This window comes from Carya illinoinensis, chromosome 12, assembly GCF_018687715.1.
Source record: "Carya illinoinensis cultivar Pawnee chromosome 12, C.illinoinensisPawnee_v1, whole genome shotgun sequence".
Lineage (NCBI taxonomy): Eukaryota > Viridiplantae > Streptophyta > Magnoliopsida > Fagales > Juglandaceae > Carya > Carya illinoinensis.
Window position 1 is genome coordinate 23,647,559 of NC_056763.1, and position 25,355 is coordinate 23,672,913.

Sequence of the window (25,355 nt, forward strand, 5' to 3'; positions counted from 1 at the left end):
AATAAATTAAACACTAGCAAAATTTCTCTTACCTCAAACAAATCCACTTATGCCACTTGGCACTTATCTCACATTTTTCTAATAATCTTGTCACGTGCCATTTATTCCAATTGTAACAATCATCGGAGTCATCTATAAAAAAAAAATAGTGGATAAAGGAGTGAGTCCACCAACTCAGTAAGTTGCGAACCTATACTAGGTACCAAAGACTTGTGACTTGATTAGCATAACCCTCAAGCCTCCAAAATAGAAGTCTTGGATTCGGATCCCCCTCCCCCATTAAAAAAAAAAAAAAAAAAAAAAAGGGCCTATACTGATGTGTAAACATGAGCCAATTACAAATTAAGAAGGTATAATCCTAAACGATTAATGCAAACCCGTATAACTTGTGACCACGGTGTGCTTAAAAATAGTAATCCTCTTGAAATGCACACCAAACCCGTTCCTAACATAAACATGTACCATGTGCATGCATCATGCTGTAGCTTACCCCCCGTGGTTTTGTAACATGTGGAACCATACAATTTCATCACTAATTTGCATGTAATATTCATTAAAGACTACATATACATGCACGAATCAATGTCTCGTTAACTTGTTGCTCGAACTTGAAGATTTTAAATGAATTGAGATAAATAAATAAAGAGTAGTGTTACATATTGTACTTACACTTTTATTTACAAGACTCATGATTTTGTTAGTTTTATTTTGAAATTTAATTTTGAAAATTCAAATTTTATGATTTTCAGCCTATCAATAATAAACATGTGGAGAAGTAAGTTTTTTGTAAATTTTTATTAAGCATTTTTCATAAATAAAATGAGTCATACATCATTTATTATTCATTTAATATTGTCTGGTATATTTATATGAGCAGCAATAAATATTGTAGAGCGCGCCCACTTGACGTGTCTTTCTCACTCACACACTTGAGACATTAAAATTCGAGTAATGATTTGAATTAAAAAAAATTTCGTGTCAAATATATAGCGCTGTTCACGATTTATCCATAATAGATTTGGTAGTTACTTATGACATTTTCAAAATAAGTAATGTTATTCTAAGACTTCTACATCATACACTATCCATATGACATTCATATTACTTAATTAACTGGTATTATAATAAAGTAATTCATAATTTCCTTGGATAAAATAATTCGAGTTAGGCTTGGAAAGTGCACTTAATTATAGAACATTCAACATGACTTGCCAGCTTAATTAGTTTGAGTTGCGCTAGGCCTAGCAAATTAAAGGGTCTTCTCTTGCAGCCCATGCATGTTGAAAAACTAAGTACATATAATATTAGAGGAGTAATTTAGCTATAAAGATATTTTATAAAAATAAATTTATAAATTAATATAATTTCATGTGATATATTAAATCTCTTTTATAATAAAAATAATTTTATAATATCATATATCATATGATCATGAAAGCACATCAGCTTATAATGACGTACTTACTTTTATAAAATATTTTTGTAGCTAAAATATTTCTAATAAGAGTACGAGTGTTTTAAGAAAAATGATTTGTACAAGCTCCAAATAAACAAGTATCACGTAAACCTTTGTAAGAAAGTAGACTCCGTCTTAAAAAATTGCAAAAAAGATAAGAAAACTGTTATAGCCACAAAAAGATTATATACACAAAACTAATATCACAAATTGACTTAATTTCATGTTATTCATTATATCTATTTTATAATAAAAGAAAATTTACAATCTGATGAACCATATGAAACAACTTCAGTTTGTGGGATTACTTTTATATAATCCATTTGTAATTAAAGTATTTCTCAAAAAGTTGTTCTTTATTAGTGAGACTCATTTTTTTACAAAATGCTTGCATGAGACTTGTAATTAGTATTACTCTTTTTAAAATCCCAAACAGCTGTACAAAACGTACAGTACGCGTACTTCACACAACTATCTTTATGTATGCAAGTAATTAAACTCGTATGCTACTAATTAATTGGTATTTTTGTGCTGTAAATATGTACATTTATATATTGCACATTTACAGATCACTGCCATAATATTCAACTAACAAACTTGATCTACAATTCTGCTATGCGACAATGTATTAATTTCCCTCACACAATGATTATTCCTCATGATTGCACAGCTCCTTCATAACTTATCTGAGTTCTTTCCTTCTAATTTAAGGTTGTGGATTCTTTGGCGTAGTCTTCGGCGGTGGTCGTGTATTTTCCAAAGGCCATGTCCCAATATAACGGCAGAGTATATGCCATGGGTGATAATGGGAGCAAGAATGTTATTTGTCTGTCATATTTAAAAACCAGATGATCTATTAGTTTCATTCTCTTGAAACTAAAATGACAAGCTACCAGCATAAAGAAATCGTCGTCATAAACTGAACTTACCTGGATCCATTCAAAACCAAGGTAAAGTGCCAAAAGTCCTTCCAGGAGGGGAGAATATATCTTTTTCATTTGCCTCTTCTGATACCATGCTGCAATCATTCTCCAGAATCAGATGGATCAAAGAAATTGGAATCAGATATCACAGAGAGGTAGAATATGCATGCAGTGTGATACTTCATTCTTTCCAAGATTATTGACAGATATTTATGAGGTGACACAATCACCATTTCTCCACAGAATTTAAGTGAGAAGACATGGATTGTTTCTGAATGGAGAGAGATCAGTTTAGGACTAGTTCTTAACATAAAGAAATTAGAGGTTAGATATAAGAGTAATGATTTGTATAAGCCCTGTAAAGAAGTACTGAGCCCCGCCATCCAAAAGTGTGAAAAAAGCTACTTTTTCTAGTTGGACTCACCTTTTTTTAAATGGCCTATGTGAGACTTGCATACTTTAGACTTGTACTTAGCATTGCTCTAGATATAATGCTGATAGCGGCTACTGGGATAAAAAATAGTCCAATAGACTTTTTACATAGCCATTCTAGGTAAAATGGAATGACCACCACAATCACCATGATCAATAACAATGGATAAATGAATGATCAGAACATTGACTATAATATCCCAGAATTTGGTTTCAAAATCATGGAAAAGAAACAGGCTTATTTTCAAATACTAAGTAAAGAAGGTGCTCATAGTAGATATTTTGTTAGGGAAGGGATTGAACCTGCAAAGAGCTTCTTCAGATCTTTGCGACCAGAACGAGACTGCAAAACTGGAGCAACAACATACGTAGGATCTGAAGAAAAATAAAATGAACAACTGAGCATTCAAACTTGAGAGTTTTAGGTTTAGAAAACATTTCCTTAATAAAATCAAACCTTTAGGAGAAGCAGCTGCATAATATAGTGAACCTGTAAGGCAAGCCGTAACCACAGCTGCAAACGCCTGAGCAAATGGAACAAAAGGAGGAAGTACCCCAGTCTACACTTGGAAGAAACTTCAAACAATTAGTCACAATAAATATTTCTATTACTACTGATGACAGGAAGGAGCATGTCTCAGGCACATACCACAGATGCCATCCCTCGAGCATCAGTTACAAGATCGGTGCCCCTTAGAAATATATCAGCTAATGCGCCCTATGAAGTTGCACAAACAAAGGAAATATATATCAGTAATAATGAAGCAAAACAACTCAGAAATTAAAGTATCACGATTAAACTTTTCCAGCAGAAAGCAATCCATTAATTACATAGCTTCCATGGTGTCTGAGATACAATAAACAAGTGCATATATGTACAAAGAAATTATTCAAAAAAAGGCAGAAAATTACAGTTATCCCAATTGTAATAAAGTGGGTGCTTCTATCTTTATCTGTTTCTAATCCTTAGCTAAGTGCTTTCTTTTTTATACGTACATCACATGTACTTTGGCTAGGCCTATCAAAAAAAAGTTTTTGTTTACCTATAAAGGGGGTGCTAGCTAGGAGTGGGGCGCGCCCCCTCTCCCTCTTGATTTGTCGAGGCAAATAACGCTGGCAAATAAGGCAGGTATAATGGCTGGCAAATTGGTCAAGCAACCATTTCAATACGCTTAAAGACTGGGCTTAATACTTAGCCGAGAGTTATATATGTGGCAGGCTACTTGGGGAAGAGAACACTAAGAATTATGTGAAAACTCTCCCAATAAGTATGTCTCGCTTGAGTGTGTTGCATTTAGGCCATGGAATTATGAGCATCACTCTCATAGTGTGCTCCACTATCGGGGAAAAATACTTGCTGAGAATGTCGAACACATGGAACGAATCCAACCATCCTAATTTCGGTAAGAAGAGTTACTCGATTCCATTTCACCGTGCCGATTCATTTTCTAACATTAGTTATTCCTTCCAAATTTCCAACAATTTCTTGGTATGAATGTGAAAACATCGTATGGATATTAAATGCGAACTTCACCAAATATAGCAAAATAGGCTTCCAAGTCATTAAAATTTCAGAAAACCAGCAGGTGGATTATAGCATCTAGCACTAGAAACTTCTGGAATGCTCATAAAGTAACGAGGTCACGAAAGTTAAAATTTTACGCCTTGACTCGTAAACTCCAAGGATTACATCTCCTCAGTCTGAAATATCTCAAGTAGTATCTCTTAATCTATATATTAAGGTAGAAATTAACACATCTTTATGAGAACATACTTGAACTGCAGCCCTGTAAAAAAGCTCCTCTCCCACTGAGCTTGCAGCAACAATCATTATAAACTGCAAAAAGTGAAGGATAATTAAACCATTGGTCCATTTCCTTTACACTATCTCCGAATGACACTCATATATAGAGTATGTCATAACCACGCAACTGTTAGATAATCTACCTGCCAAGATGACATTCCATAGAAAAAGTTCCATAGCTCCTCATCCTCCACATCTCTGATTGCACGAGCATGGGGTGACAACTTCACAACTTCATCCTGTAACCATGTCAATACGGTAAGGTATTCTTGCGTGTGTATATATAATAATGAAGTCGACCACTAATTCAAGGGCCAGTCTATATGTAAAACTACATGGAAAGGTCACAGTGACCCTAACCAAACCCAAGATACTCTGTCCCTTTAGATACAAACAACGTAATTGCTCAAAATACAGCAAGTCAGGAGGCAATATAAGAAATAAAGCACAAATCAACTGAAACAAGTGAACACAAGAGGGAATTTGTAGAACTTGTAAATAATGAATCAAAGCTTACATCTAGTATAAACAGAAGGGCCATGATAGGAGGAGCAGCATATCCAAGTCCTTGTAGTATGGCATCTAATGATGGATGGAAACCTCCCATAGAATCGATTCCGCTCATTGAGCATATGAACCTTCCTGCTAGAGCCATTGCACCATATATGCCTGATATAACCAAACCACAATTAACATTATGTGGAGAGAGAGAGAGAGAGAGAGATTTTGGAAAGAATATCAGCATACAGTTTTTTGTCACAGTAAACATTATGAGGTTTATTTTTTTTATTGGGACAGGTGCATGCAGCGTGCGTCCCGACTAATCCCGAGAGTCAAATGCCATCGGCAATAGAACCAAATTCAAGTTTTGAACATCAGCACGCTAAGTTTATTCCATGATTACTCGATATATGTTAAGTAGTTAATTACATGTGTTATTTTGGGTTGCGACAAGTTGGTGAGTATATATGTGTGAAGCTATAAGTAAACCCATCGATCGCTTCACTCTCTGTGGAAACCCCTCCCCGAGAACTCCTCCCACCAGAAAAGCCCACATCGGAGAATTTAGGCTTCTCCCTTCCTCCACGTCCTCTAGCTCTTTTCCGGGTTGCTCCTCCTCCTTTCTATATTTCCCTCTGCTAATTTTTCTTCTTCTCTCTTGGGCATTTTGTAGATAGATATGGTTTTCCGCAAACCAAACCACCAGTCGAGGGTTCCTATCATTATAATCGCCATCCTTTTCTTCACCACTACCAGCCATCAGCCGTCCCTTGGCTTCCTATCATTAGAACATACTCTTGACTGCGCCATCATCGGGCGCGTAGCCGCCACAAGCCACCTCCAAGTCTTGGTTTCCGGACCTCTTTCGATCAATTTTTTTTGTGGCCAGCTTCTACGGGTTGCCTCTGAATCATTTACCTGCCTTCTAATTCCTTTTTCTTTTTCCATTTTCAGTCTCCTTTTGTTTTGCCGTTAAAATCTTGGGTTCGCCGCCATCCGCCCTCCCATAGCCATCACACACCCATCTCCGGTCTGACCATTCGATCATCCGTTACTCTCTACCACTGGATCAACATTTCAACGTGCACGTGGGGCCCACATGCCCGAAGACAATCATAATTATTATCCTTTTCAAGGATACGGAGGATGAGGGTTACGGAACCTCCATCCGAAACAATCAAGTCCACTGGGTACAGCTTTCAGCCGTAGCATCGTAATTTCCCAACATGATATCAAAACCCGTCCATAGCAGTCCTTTCCTCGATTACGCCAGGAAATAAGGACCCAGATTGCCAGTTCATAGTTTTGGTTTCATTGCCTGGTTTACAAAGGGATGTTTATCGGATCCTCCACCATTCATTTTGCATCTCTCTTTATAAAAATCCAGTAAGTATATCATAAGCATATCAGTAAAAGGTCCTCAGAGAAGCCTAAAAACCTTTTTCAGTCAGTTTCATGCACTGCTCGATCCCAAAAGCACGAAAGGTTGACTACACTTTCCAACTACTCCCATATCCGAATAACTAAAAAGCATCAGAAAAAAAGAAAAAACGAGGAAAAATGAAACTGACCGATTCCGTAGCCGAGCCTGACGACGGCGCCAATCTTCTCCCAAACGGGGATCTCGGCCTCGCCGAAGCTCATATCAAATGTGGTCACCTCCATGGCCGGGCTCGTGAGCCTTCCTGCTGGCCCATCCCCCCCTCCCTCTATTCTCCCATCAATCCGCTCGCCACTCCGCTCCGAAGAGGCCCTAACGCCCCGTGTGGGGACCCGTACTCCTCCGTGGGAGCAGAACCTATTCTTCTTTCTCACCGGAGACTCACCGAGTTTCAAGCAAAGCCCAGCTATTCTGGGCAACGACGTCGTCGTTGAAGTGAACGACATCGAGGAGAGCAATTGGTAAAGGAAAGAATCAAGTGAAGGGACCGATGGTATTAGTCTTCTCCATCTCCGAGTTATCCAATGAGCGTAGCTTGGCGTGACGTCTGAGAAGTCCTACTACTGGGAGGACTTTCTGAGCATTGAGTGGGATTCATTGGTCGTCTCCGACAAAGGACGCTCCGGATATCCATCTGCCCAATGAGGTACAAACACGTTGAGATATGTTCTGTTCTATATTTGAACACGTGGGCTAACAAGAATGGTTGATTTTTATTTTTTATTTTATATATAATTTGAGAATTGCTATAAATGTAAACGTATTAACAAAACGTTATTTTGTATAATATATTAAATTATTTTATAATGAGAATAATTTTACAATTTAACTTAATATATATTAATAATGAAAAATTTTATATGTCATATTATCATCTTACTTTTATCACATTAAGTAAGATGTTACATATTTATCATAATTAAATAACATTTATTGCTGAGAGTGTTATGTATATCATTATTCACTAATATGATAAAAATATGATAAGAGTGTTGTATATAACATTACTCAATAATTAATTAAACTAATCTCAAAGTGATCGGTTGCGGAAAGTGGATTTTGTTAGTGAATTTTCTAAGTAAGAGTAGTGTTCTCCTTAACCAAAATGTCCAAGTCATACACTCTAGAGTGGATGCCATTGACAATACTTGGAGTTGCTTTGTGTCTTTTGGATAATTTAAGGTGAAAACTGCCATATAAGGAGAGAGGATTAATCAAATATTTATCTGGTCAATAATACAATAAAACAAAAATGAGATATAATTGTATCGATATCTCTTTTCAAAATTGTTAATTTTTATAATAATTTAAATTTAACATTAGTTAATACCTTCCTTTAAAATTGCGACAAACAATATAATACAATTTCATTAATCACATTTTAACTAATGATATATTAAAATACATGAATTAAAGTTTAGAGGACCTTTATTTTTATAGAAAAATATTGTTTCATTCATTCATAAAACGTATAGTTACAATTTCTGACTTGATAAATATAAATTAAATTCTAATTTTTCTTACTTTCCAACACGTAAATTTCTTTGTGACTGGCAGGATCTCAAGTTTGTAAGTTAATTATACTAATTTGTAGTATATAGAGATATAAGAGGACGACATATATTTTCACAGCCTATGGCGTAACGTTCTATGTATTCAATCGGGACAATGTTTGAATATGCAATTTTGAATGACTTTCTTGTCAAGAAAAATATAAATTATTAAATTTTTTCATTTTCATTAATTAGTTTAAACTTTTGAGATAAGCGATACTTTCACATAGTATTAGAGCAGATCACGTCTTGACTTCAAATCTGACTATACATTTTACTCAATTTAATTAAATATTCTACGTGTTAGACCTACTCATTAAGGGAGAGTCTAGTTCATATACGAGAAAGTATTAAAACAAATATAAGTAACTAAATCTATGTATTCCAATAAATGTATTTATCACGTCCTCCAAAAACATTTAAACGTTCAAGTTTAGAATTTTCTTAAACGAAAATGATTTTATTTTTATTTTTTTTTAGTTTGAATCTGTACCAGAACTCCACGTTATGTATCCTTGTTTATAGAACTTTGACGAAGAACTCTCTGGTATTCTTTACTGCTTTGCTTTTCCATAGAAAATTTAAAGGAAGAGTTGATGTAATCAGAAAAGAGAAAACACCAGCTGAAAGAAACTATAGATGCGATGCATGGCTCTTAAAACTCTATAAGTCTATTAAAACTCTCTTAAAGCACTAAAAGGATATGGAAAAATGGCGTCTATTAAAACAAAATAGGATCATTATTGATCCTGGCAATGAAACAAACGACCCCTGGTTGATAATTTTTCAAAGTTCCTCGTTCTAAATCTGGAAGTTTTCTTGAGCTTCGTCTATCACACTTGTTCCTTGTTGGAGAAAGGTAAAGAGAGAGAGAGTGATGTGGACACTTCATCATAGACTTCAGTGTTGTTGTTTGTCAGTAGCTCAGAATGCTTGTCTTCGTCAGTTTTATTGCCCATTATACCAAGAAAGGAAGGCACGGTTACCTGTTTCTTTGACTTGTTTGTGGCTCCCAAACGAAGCTCAAGATCAAGAACCCCAGGTTCCGACTGATCCTCCCCATCAGTTGGCGGTATTTGGCTCTCTGCTGAAGATGCAGAGATGTCATTGACTCCACCCCATTTGAGATTCTCAATGGAAAAGGTAGGAACATAGCCATTTGTAACAGGTGGAAGTCTTTCACCACTAGGTATGCTGTAACAACTCTTGATCCTCTTACATTCACGTTCTTGATCAGCATTATATTCTCCCCTCTCTTGGAAATAAGGTTTGAGATCCGTTTCCTGCTTCTTAGTGTCTCTTTCTTGTATCTGCATATGGAAGAACTACATCATCACTAATACTGAATCACTGATACCCAATTATAATGAGATGAACCGGAAGGACAAAAATTATATATCAGCAATAATTTGACAGTCAAGAAACCTATTGCTCTTTAATCAAAGCAACAAATATTATAGCAAGGAAATGTAGGTACCTATATACCAAATCAAGATATAAATTAATTACCAAATAAATGAAAGAAGAATCATATGTATTCCAACCAACAAAGGACAAATTTCACATGTGACATTACGAACTACTAGCCTACATACATTACAAACCCCATATATATTCTATGAATATCAAACGCAGACTCGATTAGCATACGTAGGGCAGACTGGAAGAAGAATTTAAATAGTTATATATCAATTTAATATGAAAATTACTGCAGGGCATCTATCAGTACCCTCTGAGAACTCTGCAGATCTTGTAAGCAGCATACACTTCTTCCTCGAAATACACCCCACAAAAAATATAATTTATTCCAGCCTGCCAAGGACAAATAATTTAATTCAAAGAGGTAAATGAAATTGTGTAATTCGGTCTCTAAAGTAAGGTTTTTGCACTAAAATGGAAGAATGATAAGGTCAATAATACTTACACCGAGATTTTTCAGGGAGCAAATTAGATGAGAAAATTAATAGTTCAACTCCGTCCAAATTTCCTTTGAGGGCCAAGTCATTGTTAATCATGCATTCTAGCAAGCTCTTGTAGTTTCTTTCATAGCTGTATAAAAGCACACAGAAATGGGAATTGATTGTCAACAAAAGAGAGTATTTTTGTTTGATTCAAACATTACCTCACAGGGTCTTTTGCAAAAAAGTAGAGCACAATATTATCTTCTGTGGCAAGATTTCCAGAGAACTGAGTTGGCCAAGTGCTCAGGCGAGGTACTTCCTCCAATATAACATTTTGAGGCAGCTTGAGAACTACATCAAAAACTTTAGGCGAAGCATGAGTTGATAAGTGTGCTTGGACCCCGCTACAAGAACTTGGAAGTTTTCCATTTCTACATATTTGAAATCCGCCTCTGCACAAAATGTCAGAAATTCTTCCATGAGACGTCCTTAGCAAGGCACACAAGTGACTTTAGTTCAAATATACACAGAAATGAACTTTCAGAAAAGAGCAAAAGAACATACTGCCATATGCAATGAAGCTGTGGAACAACAGGAACCTGGCTCACATCATCACGACCAACTGAATATATTAAACCTTGCTGAGCCAGATGACTGAATGGGTTGAATGAGTTATATAATTGTTCATGACCCTGGATGGCCTCGAGGTCATGATAGTTGGATCCGGATGAGAAATTTTCACTACGAGATGCAATTTCTTTTACACTCAATGATGAGATGACAGAATCAGCTACTGCTGAACTAACTGTAGGATGCAACTCAGGTGTATGCTTCCCTTGTGTTGAGTTGCATTCTGTTGTATGGCCTGATCTCTTCAAATTCTCAGCATGAGAATAGCTTGGAGATAGCCTTTTAACCGTAGCGTAGGCAGCATTTGAACTGTGGATGATATCATTTTCAGAAGATATAGGATTACACATTTTTCTGGAAACTCCTTCCATTCTCTGGCCCTTAGAAGCAGTATTGCACACCAATTTCCGCTTTTGGTCAACATCTTTTGAAGGTTGGCCTTTCAGTTTCGAGTCTGTAAAGTAAGATGATTTTAACTCTTAAAAGGGAATGGCCAAATCTGAGATTTAATATACTACAACTCAAAGAAAACATTATTAGAAACCATACACCTTGAAACTATGAAATAAATATCCACCCTTCTGCAACGGAGTTTGTGGTTGCACTTTAGATGGTCTATGACCTGAGATTGCTGGTAAGCATTCGTCTTCAGCAATATAATTAGTAGACTGATCATCTAGAGACGGAATTTGATGGTTTTTTCTTACATGAATTCTTGAATGAAGACTTCCCATGAAGTAGAGATCTACCGAAGGTTCTTGATGTCCTAGATGATTTAATGCTTGTTTCAAGAGTCCTTTTTTTCACTGGCGCAACTTCTAAATTTCTAGCAGGTTTCTTAGCAGATAAAAGAGAAGAGTTTGCTTTCTATCTTAGCACTTCCTCAACACCTGAACCCTATAGGTTCAATTTTACACCCCTATTAAATCTGAAAGCACTAGCATTTCTAGAGACATTAACAATTTTATCAAGATTTGGCTCATCCATTTACTTACCAAGCATGCATTCTTCACATTTCCAACCGGCTTCAGGAACTTTGTCCAGCATAACACGCATGCAATAGCTGTTTTTTATGGAAAACAAAATGTCAAATTTTCACCTTCCAGGAAAAGGGAAGAAAATGATGCAGCACTTGTGTGTAGTTTATTTCGAGAAGAGGGGGGGGGGGGGGGGGGGGGGGGTGCAAACAGAGGCTCAAAGATCCAGAAAATTGGTCATTTACATGTGTTCTGCCCCATCACTGCATTTGCTACAAATAGCAAGCAACTCTTCCCGTCCGGTATCCCCACAGATATCACAAACTTTAACCTGTTGCTCAAAATAGAAAGTCAATGTCATTATAGTGACAAACTAAGTGGATTTACAATTGAGGTACTACATCTACGAAGGAAGCAAAAAGCTGATAAAAATTAAGCAGAACAAAAACATATAGGTTTAGATGAAAACCAAAAAATAGCATGTGCAGTGTAACTTGAAATAAAATTGTACCTTGGCTTGTTTAGAAAGCAAATTAAACTATTTTCAAACTTTAACCTTTGTTTTAAAGCAGCACCAGAAGTTATATTTTTGTGTATCATGGTTTATATCATTTTCTTCAGTTTTTAAAATTTTCAGAATAAACAAGTTTTGGTGCAATGCCAACAAGTTGAATATGTCTGGTAAGTTCATGGGCATCAAATCAATATGTACCATAAATTCATTTTAACGGTACATAGGTGGATAGCAACAATGGAATTCAGAATACAATGAGGAAGAGGAGGAGTGTCTGTCAACTGGTTAAAAGAGGTATGATTGTCAAAATCGACAGGAGGCCATTGCTCTATAAAAAATTGAATGGGGAAAAAAGAATGCCAATAGAAGACAACCTGCGTTGGATCAAAGGCTTCAGTAAATAGTCTAGAAACAAACATAGATATATCTAAAGTTGGACACTGACTGGAACAGTGAATACAAATTTGCATAATGGCATGAAAATGATCTTGAATACACAACCAATTTAAGGAATGTGGCACCAAAATCACCAAGATATTCTTTGATTGATAACAATCTAAGTTATTTAAAGGCTCAAATTAGATTTCTAAGATATGATTTTATTTCTTTCTTTACCCCCTTTCTTCTTTCATTATTCACTAGACCAATCAACTCACCATGCACACATTTTTTTTTTTTTAATTCTGCCAAACTCATATTCCATAAATTCTACAGGAGTTTCCTCCTTCATACCTTCAGAACCATTGAAAAAACTAATCAAGAATCAGACACCAGAATCAAACCACATCCAGTTATGTCAATTAACATTTCTGCCTAAGTATGCAAATGGATGTCTTCCTAAAGTGCAGGGTAAGCAGCATCTAATCGAGAATATTTTCAAGTATATCTTACAAGGCAGTGCCTTGACATTAGTATGTGCCAGGACATAAAAATTAAACATTATTATTGTTCCTACACTAGCCATCCAATTGGAAACTGATCTAACAGAGCATATCATAAAAAAGTTTCTATGATGACCAACACAAATGTCAACAGCTAATAAATATCATGAAAATGATTTGTACAGGGCTAGGGTGTGCAAGCTCCACGCAAGCCCTTAAAAAAAAAAAGTCGGACCCATATGAAGAAAATCCAGTTGTTCATGGTGGGTCCCATGTTTTAAGGGCTTGTGCGGAACTTGCACACCCTAGGTCTATATTTAGCATTACTCTAAATATCATATAACGAATGCTTATAACCATATCTGATAATCCTCAAGCACTAACTTCTTAAAAATTATTGATGGCATAAATTAGAAGCTACTGACTTTCAGAGAGCAATTAGAAAATAAGACAGTATGGAAAGTGCTTATTTTCCATTCAAGTGTTTCTATCTAAAAGTACCTTATTCCCTCCTCATTAAATAATATATTTAAATTGGAAAAAAAAAAAATCTCTTTATAGGTGCTCAAATAATTTGTGGCAAAGCACCGCCTAGACAATTTTGAAAAATCCACTGAATAGGCATTCCAAAAATTCTCATTTTTTTCATTGGTTTTTAATAGGTATTGGCACGGAGGGGGGAATATTGTAAATGCCTTGAAAGCATAACTGACTGAAAGGTACAACATCAAAAGTTGTAACCTAACTAAAAGTGAAAGCAAAAGATACTGTTTTGAGGTTCAAGAAAACTAGTCTTTTGCTCACTTTGAGCAATTAACTGCTTTCATTTTCATTTGAGAACCCTATTAAATTCATGAGATTCCAAAAAGGTAAGACAAATGCAGTCCACTCAAAGCCAGAGCAGTCCGTGACGGTAAAATATACCAAGAAAGAAATATCACATACTTCATCCTCCAATGTAAGTGAACTATGATTATAGTCAACAAGCTGGGATTGAAAAGGACGTTCCTGAATATTGGGCTCCTCAGCCACTGCACTAGACTTCTCAACATGATCCTTTAGATCTGAACATAACACAACTTTAACCACTGCATTTCTATCATTCATTGCAGAACCATCTATCATAGATTCAGCATGGTTATCCACGTCTTGCATCTGACCACTAATCCTGAAGGTTGCAACTTCTTTTAATGATGATTCCACATGTTCCTCAGGGTGGTCAGAAAGCTCTCCCTGCATGTTAGTGCGGAGATTAAATTTCAAACCCCAAGAACATTCATCATATGAAAATTACCCCTAATGGATAAACTAAATTACACACCTTAATCAAGCTAGCAGCATCATAGAAATCTCTTAACAAAGAAATTTCTTTCTGTTTCTGAAGCTTATTTGTGTGGATTTGAGGATTAATTATTTGCTCTCTTTGAAAACCATGTTTTCCCCCGTAAGTAGGGCGGGTATTTGCTTTTAAAAGCATATCAATGTTTTCTGAAACATCGGTAGATCTTGAAGTAGCTTTGAGTCCTATATCTTTAGAGAATGAATCATGAGGCCGATATGAGCCAAAAACATTACTCATCTCACTGCTTGTGAGCTTTTTTCCATTGCATCCACTGTTCAATGAAGGAGATAACAGATCAGCATCACTAAGAGAGCTCCCACAAGCTGCCCTCCTATTACAGGTTTCATCTGAAAACGCATCAGCCGTTATTGGTGATAACACTTGTTCTAGATGCCTATGTGATAAGCATGGGGTGGCAGACAAGTTGCATGCACGACATTCTTCGGCCTTTCCAAACAAATTGCTTGAGAAATTGCCTGTCCTGGATTCTTCTCCCATTCGAAATGTACTGCTTGTGAAATGCAGATCAAATTGGTCGGTGCACGATGATCCCTGCTGCAAATCCTATAGAAAAGTATGATTATTATTATAATAACAATAATAAGATAGAGCGAAATTAATAAAAGGTTAACTGGACAAGATTACTAATAATGTTGCATTTATGAGTGCACATAGGTTATACAACACAGATGCATCATGCCAGATTTGGTAACTTTGGAAACAACAAATATGATTACATCCCGGTAGTCTAATAAATGGAAGAGAGCGAAAACAGTAATATTAAGCGACAAAATGCAGAAGAATAAACATATATGTAGATTATTTAAGAAATAAAATGAGAAACCTAAATGGATCAAATTAACCATCTAAGAAAAGAGATATGTAAGCTTAATTATGTGGTATTATTCACTTAAACCATATATAGGTTTAAAAACAAAATTAGTTGCTGAACTATAAACTACCACTAATTCTGCTAAAAGGGAATAAATGCCATGCAGAAACCAACAATCCTTCTACTTCCACCACTTACTGTAATTGGGCAGTTCGTTTACTTAGAGAGCTCATGCAGCGCAGTCAAACTTTGGTTGCAGGGAAGGGAAGCAGATATAAAATTTACACTCAACTGATAAGAAAAATGATATATATCATCCTTTTAATCATCATCCTCTTAATATCCCATGGCATGACATTAAATGATTGCTTGACAAGTGAAACATAACAAAGAGTTTTACAATAATTTAATACCACATAACGGGATGATAAAAGGATAAATTACGGGACAATGAGTAGCATTATTCAACTGATATATGCCACTCTCACTGAAAAAAGAAAAAAAAAAAACTATCCACAACCAGTAAGGTCAGAAACTATGAGTTACAATTTTTTTTATAAGCAGTAACTATGAGTTACAATAAAACCAAGTGAGAATAATAAGAAAAAATTATCCTCAAGAGCCCTAAATCTCATTTAGCTTTTTTTAAAATAACGCTTTTAACTCTATTATAACAATCCGAAGTCCCATTGATTAAAATTCCAACTAACATGTTTTTATTAAGAAATAGATGACAAAATAAGGACAATATAAATCACTACGTAAAAATAAAATGATTCCACATGTTGAACAACACAGTCCAATCCATCCAAAGGCCCTCCAAGGTGGAAATCAGCTTTCTGTAATGGTGTGATCAAAAAAGTAAGTCGAGTAAATGTTAAATTTTGTTCCAATACGAATACATACTCTTATTGTAACGGAATGGTCATTACGTTTTTTTCTAGGTATAGTGATCACATTGCCACAACTAAAAAGCGACAACATCATATAATCAAAGTTTTTGACATTCAGGGGTTTAAATAAATTTCTGTGCGATCAAACGCAGAACTAGAAAGTAATCAAAAGAGAATGATGGGACATTCCCTGCGGTTGCTTGCAAAGAAAATGTAAGAAAAATAAAAAGCCCACATGAAGCTCTCATTCGGGATTCCTACCTCGATGAATTAGTTCAGGCAAGCTTGTCGTATATCAAAAACCAAAGCAACACAACTGTTAAGATGATTTTAAGATAAACAGCAACTGATAATTGATCAACAGACATTATTGAGAAGACCAGTAATAAATCGTACCACTACACAAAACCATCACACACCTGTAAATTGAGCACAATTATCCAACCGTATCAACTGCAAACTGTGAAGTTACAAAGTTCTTCACTAAATTTCGTGACAGGAAAAAAAGCTAAAGAGAAAACCTTCTCTCTTTACATCAAAGACACCCACAGGCCCAATAGAATCATTAAACCAAAATTAAAACATAAAATATAAGATGGTCGTCCCAATCAAACAGAAACTTGTACCCAAACACAAGTGGGAATCCAAAGGATGAAGACCACCCCAAAAAAACCATTTTTTTCTATTGGCACCGAGTGTCAGGGACAAGTTCCGGCTAATTCTGAGGTCACATGCTCAACAAAGAGTGTCCCACGACTGCATCTCAAATAATATAAAGAGAAATTTATGTGGCTCAAGATTATTATAAATGCAGAGATTCGAAACTAGGACGTCCGGTTTATACCCATTTAACTCAAAGATTACCCATAGATGATAGAACCCAAAAAAAAAAGACGATGAAACAGAGAAAGAATCGGCGCAATCACATGCCTTTGTTAGCTCCACAACCTTCTCCTCAGTAGCATTATACAGCTCTCTCAAAGTCCTATACTTCTCCTTCCTCATGAAAACCAATAAAGGAAGCCACACACACACAGACACAAACTAAAAAGAATGGAGCACAGGAACCGCTCTTTTTAAACGTCCGTTGTCAATACCCCTCAGAGCACACAAAAACTAAGCTGTGAAATGAAAAGCCCGTCTACGTTCTCCTCTCTTTCGTCTGCGTGCGTATTTATATACAGACACTCCATATTTATTAGCAATTTGCAGTGATCTTTATTTCTTTTAATTCATAAATTCTTATTCTGTTGGGTTGCTTCCTTTGGAGAGGAGATAAAGATTTTCTCTGCGACGTGGGAATTCTGTGTTTCTTTTCTACTAAGAAATGTATGTATGTTGCTCTGCCGTAAGACTTTTTACGTTCTCTGGGCCGTCCGATGACCGATGTGCTTTGTAATGGTTAATCCGACGGTGGATATGTGAATGGGCTAGTATCCAACTCTGTGCGTTAAAAGAAATGTTGTCTAAGTCAACGAATTTCAACCAATAGAAAAGTACCACGTGGAAAACTTGCATGCACGGCTTCCAGGTGTTGGTATATGAATGCTCAAGAATGGTGACTATAAAGCAGCTGGTCTTTTGCAACATCAACGGCAGTCAAGGTACGTATTGGAGCATATTTCACGCTATTTTGAGAGCAAAATATCAAAAACTTTACATGCAATTTTACTATTTTTTATATACTTTATTAATATAATTAAATGTATTTTTTTTAATAATAAAAATAATAATAATATAGAATTAGGTAAATGAGGGAGCTTTGAGGTAACATGTGCATCAACTTTTTTGAAAATTAAAAAAAATTAAAAATAAAAAAATAAAAACCTAAAAAAGTCTTCCTCAAAATTTGTTACTCACGTCAGTTTATGTGTTTATATTTATGATATCCTTTTATGGTTAAAATATTTTTTTCTTATTTATAATTTTGTGTTGATTAGGATACAAATATCAATATTAAATATTATAGAACTTACATGTTGAATCTATCTGTCTCTAATTATAGAAGGGTGAAGTTATTGTTTAATGGAGTGGGAACAGGCAAGAAAAAGGTGTATCCAGAGATGTGTCAAGAGGGTCATTTAATCCTGAATTCCTCACGATGATTTTCTATATTAACCATTGGCTCATTGATTTATCAACCCTAAAAGGGTTTGCTAATGTGGCTTTGATTTTATTTCCATAAAATGGGATTTTGAATTAAATGACTTGAAATAATGAGATGGGATAAATGCCTCATTCAACCTTTCCAAATTTCTTTGGTAAGTATTTTCATCATTACTACAATGAGACCTACCTGAAACTTAATATAAAAGACATATTTTCTATATAATTAACACTGCATAATTTTTGTTGAGGGATTGTGTCCTATCGGAATTAGCAAGAATTTTTATTCTCAGACACCTGGTATCAATAAAAATATTCTCATACGCCTAACGGGTACACTCATACATTTTAACAGTACGAGTATACCTTTATACTAACTTGCAAATATAATTTGAATATTATTATTATTATTATTATTATTATTTTATTAGATTTAGAGAGCCAAATTCAAACATTCAACAAATATTTTAAATAATGTGAGAAATACAAGAAACGATACATTTATTATATTATATTGATGCGCCATTACATATAATCATTGAATTCTTATTTTTTGGTAAAGGATCAAAAAAAAAACAAAAAAGAAGAAGGAGGAGGAGGAGGAGGAGGAGAAGGCTCACGATAATAATAATATCATACCAACGTAGTCTTTTATTCTACCACAAGTCTTTTATTCAATGCCTAAGTGTTCGATATAAGTAGAGATTCAAATTTTTGTTAACATCGGGTTTTGTATATCTGGGTAAGGTTCTAGTAAATCGGGATGGGATCTTTACCTGTAAATACAAAGAAGATAGGCTCAAGATCATTCGGGGAGTCTTTGATGTTAAAGTTAATTTTTTCGAAAGTATTACGATAGCTTTTATCTTTAGAGTTTTGAGAGAGCTTTTTGTACTTAAGTAATGAGCTTTTATAAAGTTATAAAGTCCTCATTGTACATCCTATTCCTAGTGTCAAGGTTGAGCATTCCCACCGTATTCGTCTTATCTTAAGTATTTCATACAACACGATAGATTGGGTCAGGGTCTTTAATGTGGCGTGGCTCTCCAAACGAGTCTTGACGGTTGTTAAACGGCATGGTCACTTTTAGTTCTCCCATCAGAGAATGAAGGGTCATCTGCATATTCCATTCATTTAGCCACTGTAAGTATTTAATGCCAAATGTAACAGGGAATGTTAGAGTCGGCATATCCCATTTGCCCTCAATGGATGATTTCCCGCACTTCATAGTCTCCTTTCTTTGGTGAAAGGACCTGAGCCCTTTGGATGGATCCGAAACCACATGATGACAAGACCATGCTGAATGCTTAGAGTTGGGCTTAGGCCCACTCGTGCCGAGGTCGGGTGGGAAATTGTTCAAACCATGAAATATAAAATTGAGAGATAGATATGTAAAAGAGAACTGCTATACAAAAGCTGCGTACACCCCACACCAAATTTTACTTGCCAACGTGGCTTTTTTAAAAAAATAAATAAAACTTAAATCCATTGATTCTAAAGCAAACCCACCGTCTGCTTTTTCTCTCTCTAAACCCATCGTTTTACTTATGATTTGATAGAAAGCAAACCCATTGTTTTAATTTTCAGAAAACCAGAAGAAGCTTATCAGAACTTAAGCGCTTCAGATGTTGGTTTTGATTTAGTTCACTTTCTTTGGCTAAGTATTGTGGATTATTGGATTTGGTTCTTTTTTCTTTTTCGGTTTCCTTGTTTGAGGTCTAAAAGTGAATAATGGGAAGTAAATAGAGGAAAGCAAATGTTGCACTGGGTCTCAATCTCTGTATGTTTGTCTAGAGATAGGGCTACTTCATGAAGTGGGAAGTAAATGGAGTAAACGATAACACAAACTTCACAGAGTGAATCTGCAGGATTTTGAGGGATGGTGTTGAGGAAGGATTTTTCTCAGATCTTGAGGGATGTCAATGGCATACAGGGATTTAACAGAGGGATTTTATTTAGGGCATCCCAATTTCTACAAATTCTAACAAATGTTCCAATCATCCCAATTTCTGCAAACCTCTACCCGTGTTCTCTCCCCTGTTTTACAAACACAACAGCTCTCTCTCTCTCTCCTCTCATCTGCAAATTCTCAATGATATAAAAAAATTATAGTTTATTTTGCTCTCTTCATAACAAGAAAAATGGTGGATGTGTTAAAGAGGACTTTTTTTGCAGATGGAGGGAGAGAAGGAGGAGGGAGGGGGGAGGGCAGAGAGGGAAGTGGATTTGGAGGGAGAGCAACTCAGCAAAGAAGTCAGGAGGGGAGAGGGCAGATAGGAAAGTAGATTCGCAAGATTAGACCGTTTTCACCTAAACCCGGTTTGCCACATCAGCTGGTGTGTGGTGTTGGAGAGGAGACCGGCTTTGGAATATATTTTCTCTATGTAAAATAGTCTCCACAGTATTATTACATTTTAATTGAATTAAATGCTTAACATATACTATAGGATTTATATTATATATCTATTTTTGCAGTTCTAAGGCCTAGTATATTTTCACAAACCATCTCATCTAATCAAAATCATTATAATTTTACCAGACTCTCTTAAACAAAATATAAAAAATAATTTATTTTTTTTAAATCTCAAAATAAAAATAATATTAAAAAAGTACATTCTAATAATATTTTATTCAATTTTTAATTTTTATTTCATTTCATCTGTGTAACTAAATGATGCCTAAATCTTGAAAATGGGATAAGAACTCTAATAAATAATGTTTGAATAAGGAATTTTATTTATTGTGTTTTCATTAATGTTTTCAACATTACTTGATATGGATTTAAAAAAGACATTACTTGATATGATATTAAATGATTAATCTATAAATTAAACATAATAAATAATGAGTAATGTTGATACAATATTAAGACGTGTAAGTCTCACCTATTCATTTAAAAAAAATAGAATTTATTATTAAAAAAATAGATTTTTTTTATGAGTCATAGATTTATTTATTTTTTAAAGAGAGTTCACAAAATTTATACATAAAAAAAATATAAATATAATTTTTCATAAACAATTTCTAATAATTTAATTCAGCTTAAAATGAATAGTACCATCCAGATAAAAAGAGTAACATTTTTATTTTGTGTAAAATGGCTTCGACCCACTGCAAAACGCCGCTGTGTTCCAACTTCCTTCGTACCACACCCGTATCCGGATACCATAAAGACTTTGTTCATTTCCCAATTGGATGGCCAGAGAGAGCGCGGAAGCAGAAGTGGCATTTTCTCAACCTCTGTATCCGCATCCCATCCGGTTTCTTGGGTCGCATTCTCAACCACATCTCTCTCTTCCTGCCTTTCTTCGTGTGAAATCTACGCTCTACAATAGTTTGTGGCCTCCTTTTTGTCCCACCCAACCTCTCCCTTCCCCTGTGTCTCTCACTCCCTGCGATTCCATTCCCTTGTGTTGTTCGCCTCTTAATTCCAGATTCTTTTATTCCCTGAAAGCCATTTCAAACTCTCGTTCAACGCCTGCGTATTGGGACCCATTCATCTCGCTTTTTCATGGGTATTATAATTTCGAACTGTTACAACTACTCTAGCTGTGCCTTCGTAGTAGCGTTTATATACTATTCCTGTTATTCTACGTGTGGATCTAAAGCTTTTCTTTTTTTCCTTTTCTTTCAATCAGATGTGATTGTCTGAGACGTGCGACCAACTCTCCTGGTATTGGGTAACGGGTTCCAATCGATTTAGCTTGTATTTCGTCCGATTCTTATAGTGATAGTGGAAATCCGCTCCAGTAAGTTTTCTGTTCCTGTTCAAATGGTTTGTATCCTTTATATTTGTTATGGGCTCTGTTCTGTTTGACAAACTCGTTTAATTGCAAATGTAATGGATTTATCAACTTCTTTTAGTTACCAAGTAAACCAGTAGGACTGATTCCAGTCAGAAGAACCAATACTTGCCATTTCTTAATGAATTCACATTCTACGACATATCATGTTTTGTGCTACCATATAAAACTGAAGTTTCTGCATGTTCAGTGCAAATGAAGAAATCCACCAGTAGAAGTAGACAGATTTCATTTTTGAGGGGATGGGAGTTTTTCGGGGTGTTTTACTTTGTTTAGTGAGATTAATCGACGTGCGGTTAGGAGCACAGAAATCTTCACTGTATCATTTGATAGATACCGGGAAGCCAACTATTTTAAGTACCATCGTGAGAAATTGGTCTTGTAGCTAAAATCACCTTATTGGTGCCAAACGAAAATGGCGATTCTCATTTTGAAATTGCTGGAGCATCAGTATTTATGCTTATGTTTTAGATCTTATGTTATTGCCAAATGTCATGTTTTGAAAACTTCCTTGCGTTTCGGAATGAAAAATGATAAACACGTCACATTTTACAATATTTTGCACAACAATGTTTAAAAGGAAGGGTATTTTTATGAACTACCTTATAAAATTAAGATTACTTTACAAAAATATCCTTATTTTACAGCATATGTTGTGTAAATTATTGTGAAATATGTTGTGTGTATATCATTTCTCGAATTTAGCTTTATCTTTTGGAATGCACAAGAGCTGTTTCAGATAATTTTTTTTTGTTGAGTCAGCGAAATTGTAAACTTGTAGTCGTTCTAGATCTGACTTCTAGCGAAAGCTTCAGTTCAACAGATACTGTTGTTTCTTCTTGATGGAAGAAAGAATTCTTTTCTGGGATAAACTAGTATTTTTCTGTAGTTTCAGCTAATGATTTCAAATAGTGATGCATTTTTAAGGTTCATATTACCTGTTGGATTCTGTCTTTCCATATAAAAATCAAATTTTGTTTCCTCTACATTGCTTCATTTTTAGCAATATTTGCGTCTGTAAGGAAAAATAACCGTCCCATTTTTACATATTTTCATCTGGTAACATTTAAATTTGGTTTTCAAATGGATGCTAATGGAAGGCTATACTTATTTTCTGTCACAAGCCCAAGGCATCAAGTAGAAATATTCTCGGCACTGTTTATTACACATAAAGATTTGTCTTTTTCTTAAAACCTTGATTTTTTTTTTTATTTGTGATATTCATTCTTTGTGCATTCATTAGTTTTCCCATGTAAAATGAAACTTGCAGATGGGGGATGTCGCAAAGGACTTGGCTTCTGGGACTGTTGGAGGAGCAGCACAATTGATTGTTGGGCACCCCTTTGACACCATTAAGGTCAAGCTTCAGAGCCAGCCTGCTCCACTTCCAGGCCAACCTCCCAAGTATGCAGGTGCAATGGATGCTGTCAGGCAAACATTAGCTGCGGAAGGCCCAAGAGGTTTGTACAAGGGTATGGGGGCTCCACTGGCCACTGTGGCTGCCTTCAACGCTGTCCTCTTCTCTGTAAGGGGACAAATGGAGGCATTATTGCGGTCTCAACCTGGTGCCCCCCTTACGGTTAACCAGCAAATTGTCTGTGGGGCAGGTGCTGGAGTTGCTGTTTCCTTTTTAGCTTGCCCTACTGAATTGATCAAGTGCAGGTCAGTAAAATTGTTGTTATGAAACGCGTGAGGTGATTTTTTGAAGTCCCTGAGAGTGAACTCAAATTATGTTTGAACTCTTGGGAAAACTCTTCAAACCTTCAACTGTACATGTTAACTGCTTGGATATATCATAAAAAGCAGGTTGCAAGCCCAGAGTGCATTGGCAGGTTCCACTTCAGCCAGTCTGGCAGTGAAGTATGGAGGACCGATGGATGTGGCTAGGCATGTTCTCAGATCAGAAGGTGGTGTGAGGGGTCTCTTCAAAGGATTGGTTCCTACAATGGCACGTGAGGTTCCCGGAAATGCTGCGATGTTTGGTGTCTATGAAGCTCTGAAGCAGTTTTTTGCAGGTGGCCAGGACACATCTAAATTGGGAAGAGGCTCTTTGATTGTGGCTGGAGGCTTAGCTGGAGCTTCCTTCTGGTTCTCAGTCTACCCAACCGATGTTGTCAAGAGTGTAATTCAGGTAGACGATTACAAAAATCCCAAGTTCTCTGGATCAGTTAACGCATTTAGAAAGATCCTTGCCTCGGAGGGAGTAAAAGGTCTGTATAAGGGGTTTGGACCTGCCATGGCCAGAAGTGTTCCTGCAAATGCTGCATGCTTCTTAGCGTACGAGGTGACAAGGTCAAGTTTGGGATAATTGGGACTTTGGGTTTTATTGGTAGAATGTCTTTTTCGATTTGTTTGGCAATGCTGGCATGCTCTTTGTATTCTGTAATTTCATTCTGTTGCTGGAAGAAGGATTCTTTCTCCTATTGATATATATAGGCACCAGTTGCTAAACCTTGCTTTTCAGATTTTCACGGAAATTAACTTTTTATGTGAGCACATTGGATGCTGGCCAAATAGAACTTTTGTGCCAAAGAATTTCCCAAAAGGGTTTTGTTTCTGCGTTTCAGTCATGCTTAGCCCTAATAATGGGACTCACTTTCGAAAATTTTTACAAGACAAGGGACTTTCAAAAACTACGCAAGCTATTAGGCGTTTTCACTCTCTTCCAATCATAATTTAACCCTACAACAGGGCAGTATTGAATTTAACGGCAGTTCACTTGTAGCTGATTATTATTATTAAGGATGATTAAGACTGCATTTGAATACTAAGCTGATCTCAGTCCTTCATGAATAATAATGAATTGAAATTGTGGAGTGAGTTATGTAGAATTCGTATAATTTGAGTTTATATATGTTTGGATGTTAAAATTAGTTTAATACTATTTATAAAAAGTTAAAAAAGGTTGTAAGTCTCACTTGTAAAAAGGTGTTGAGTTAAAAAAATATTATAGATTTCATGTGTAAAGATGTTTGAATTAAGATGAGTTTAGTGATTTAAGAGTTACGTATTTTGAATGTTAGACTCAATTTAAAATTTTACTGAATCAAGTTTATCTTAATGCAGTCTAACAACTAACGGGCCAAGCCAGCTGTTTCATGCTTATACATGTCCACATAATCACAGTCGTGATCATCTGTGATCTGTGGATGGAACATAGTAACGATGCAGAAACTTCCTTTTTTTTTAAATGACATATTTGAAATAAACCATCAAATGAATGAGGTAAACGAAAGGGTTTGTTAAAAGAAAAAACTAAATTATGATAATCGCTGTTATCCAACTAGTGGAACAAGTAACCTCAAGTAATATTTTCAAATTAATAAGTTTTAGGTATACACACACATCTTATACAGGAAAATTTAT

At 35.6% G+C, this 25,355-nt stretch overlaps 3 protein-coding genes across 3 annotated transcripts; 1 reads left to right on the forward strand and 2 right to left on the reverse strand.

Moving 5' to 3' along the window:
• Positions 1 to 1,946: 1,946 nt before the first annotated feature.
• LOC122290300 lies at positions 1,947 to 7,133 on the reverse strand. Its single transcript, XM_043097932.1, has 9 exons — positions 6,688 to 7,133; positions 5,133 to 5,284; positions 4,759 to 4,854; positions 4,586 to 4,648; positions 3,461 to 3,529; positions 3,269 to 3,371; positions 3,115 to 3,186; positions 2,386 to 2,474; positions 1,947 to 2,284 (listed from the first exon to the last, which is right to left on the reverse strand). Exons 1-9 carry the CDS (start codon positions 7,001 to 7,003, stop codon positions 2,132 to 2,134), a joined length of 1,113 nt encoding a protein of 370 aa, XP_042953866.1. The 5' UTR covers positions 7,004 to 7,133; the 3' UTR covers positions 1,947 to 2,131.
• Positions 7,134 to 8,735: 1,602 nt separating this feature from the next.
• LOC122289150 lies at positions 8,736 to 17,295 on the reverse strand. The gene is made up of 10 exons (XM_043096106.1): positions 17,011 to 17,295; positions 14,335 to 14,919; positions 13,959 to 14,246; positions 11,864 to 11,949; positions 11,637 to 11,704; positions 10,576 to 11,095; positions 10,233 to 10,463; positions 10,035 to 10,159; positions 9,840 to 9,922; positions 8,736 to 9,420 (listed from the first exon to the last, which is right to left on the reverse strand). The coding sequence occupies exons 1-10, from the start codon at positions 17,083 to 17,085 to the stop codon at positions 8,944 to 8,946; spliced, it is 2,538 nt and encodes an 845-aa protein (XP_042952040.1). The 5' UTR covers positions 17,086 to 17,295; the 3' UTR covers positions 8,736 to 8,943.
• A 4,076-nt stretch (positions 17,296 to 21,371) lies between these two features.
• On the forward strand, positions 21,372 to 24,440 carry LOC122290336 (mitochondrial carnitine/acylcarnitine carrier-like protein). Its single transcript, XM_043097975.1, has 4 exons — positions 21,372 to 21,700; positions 21,825 to 21,935; positions 23,260 to 23,651; positions 23,796 to 24,440. The coding sequence occupies exons 3-4, from the start codon at positions 23,260 to 23,262 to the stop codon at positions 24,295 to 24,297; spliced, it is 894 nt and encodes a 297-aa protein (XP_042953909.1). The 5' UTR covers positions 21,372 to 21,700; positions 21,825 to 21,935; the 3' UTR covers positions 24,298 to 24,440.
• Positions 24,441 to 25,355: the final 915 nt, after the last annotated feature.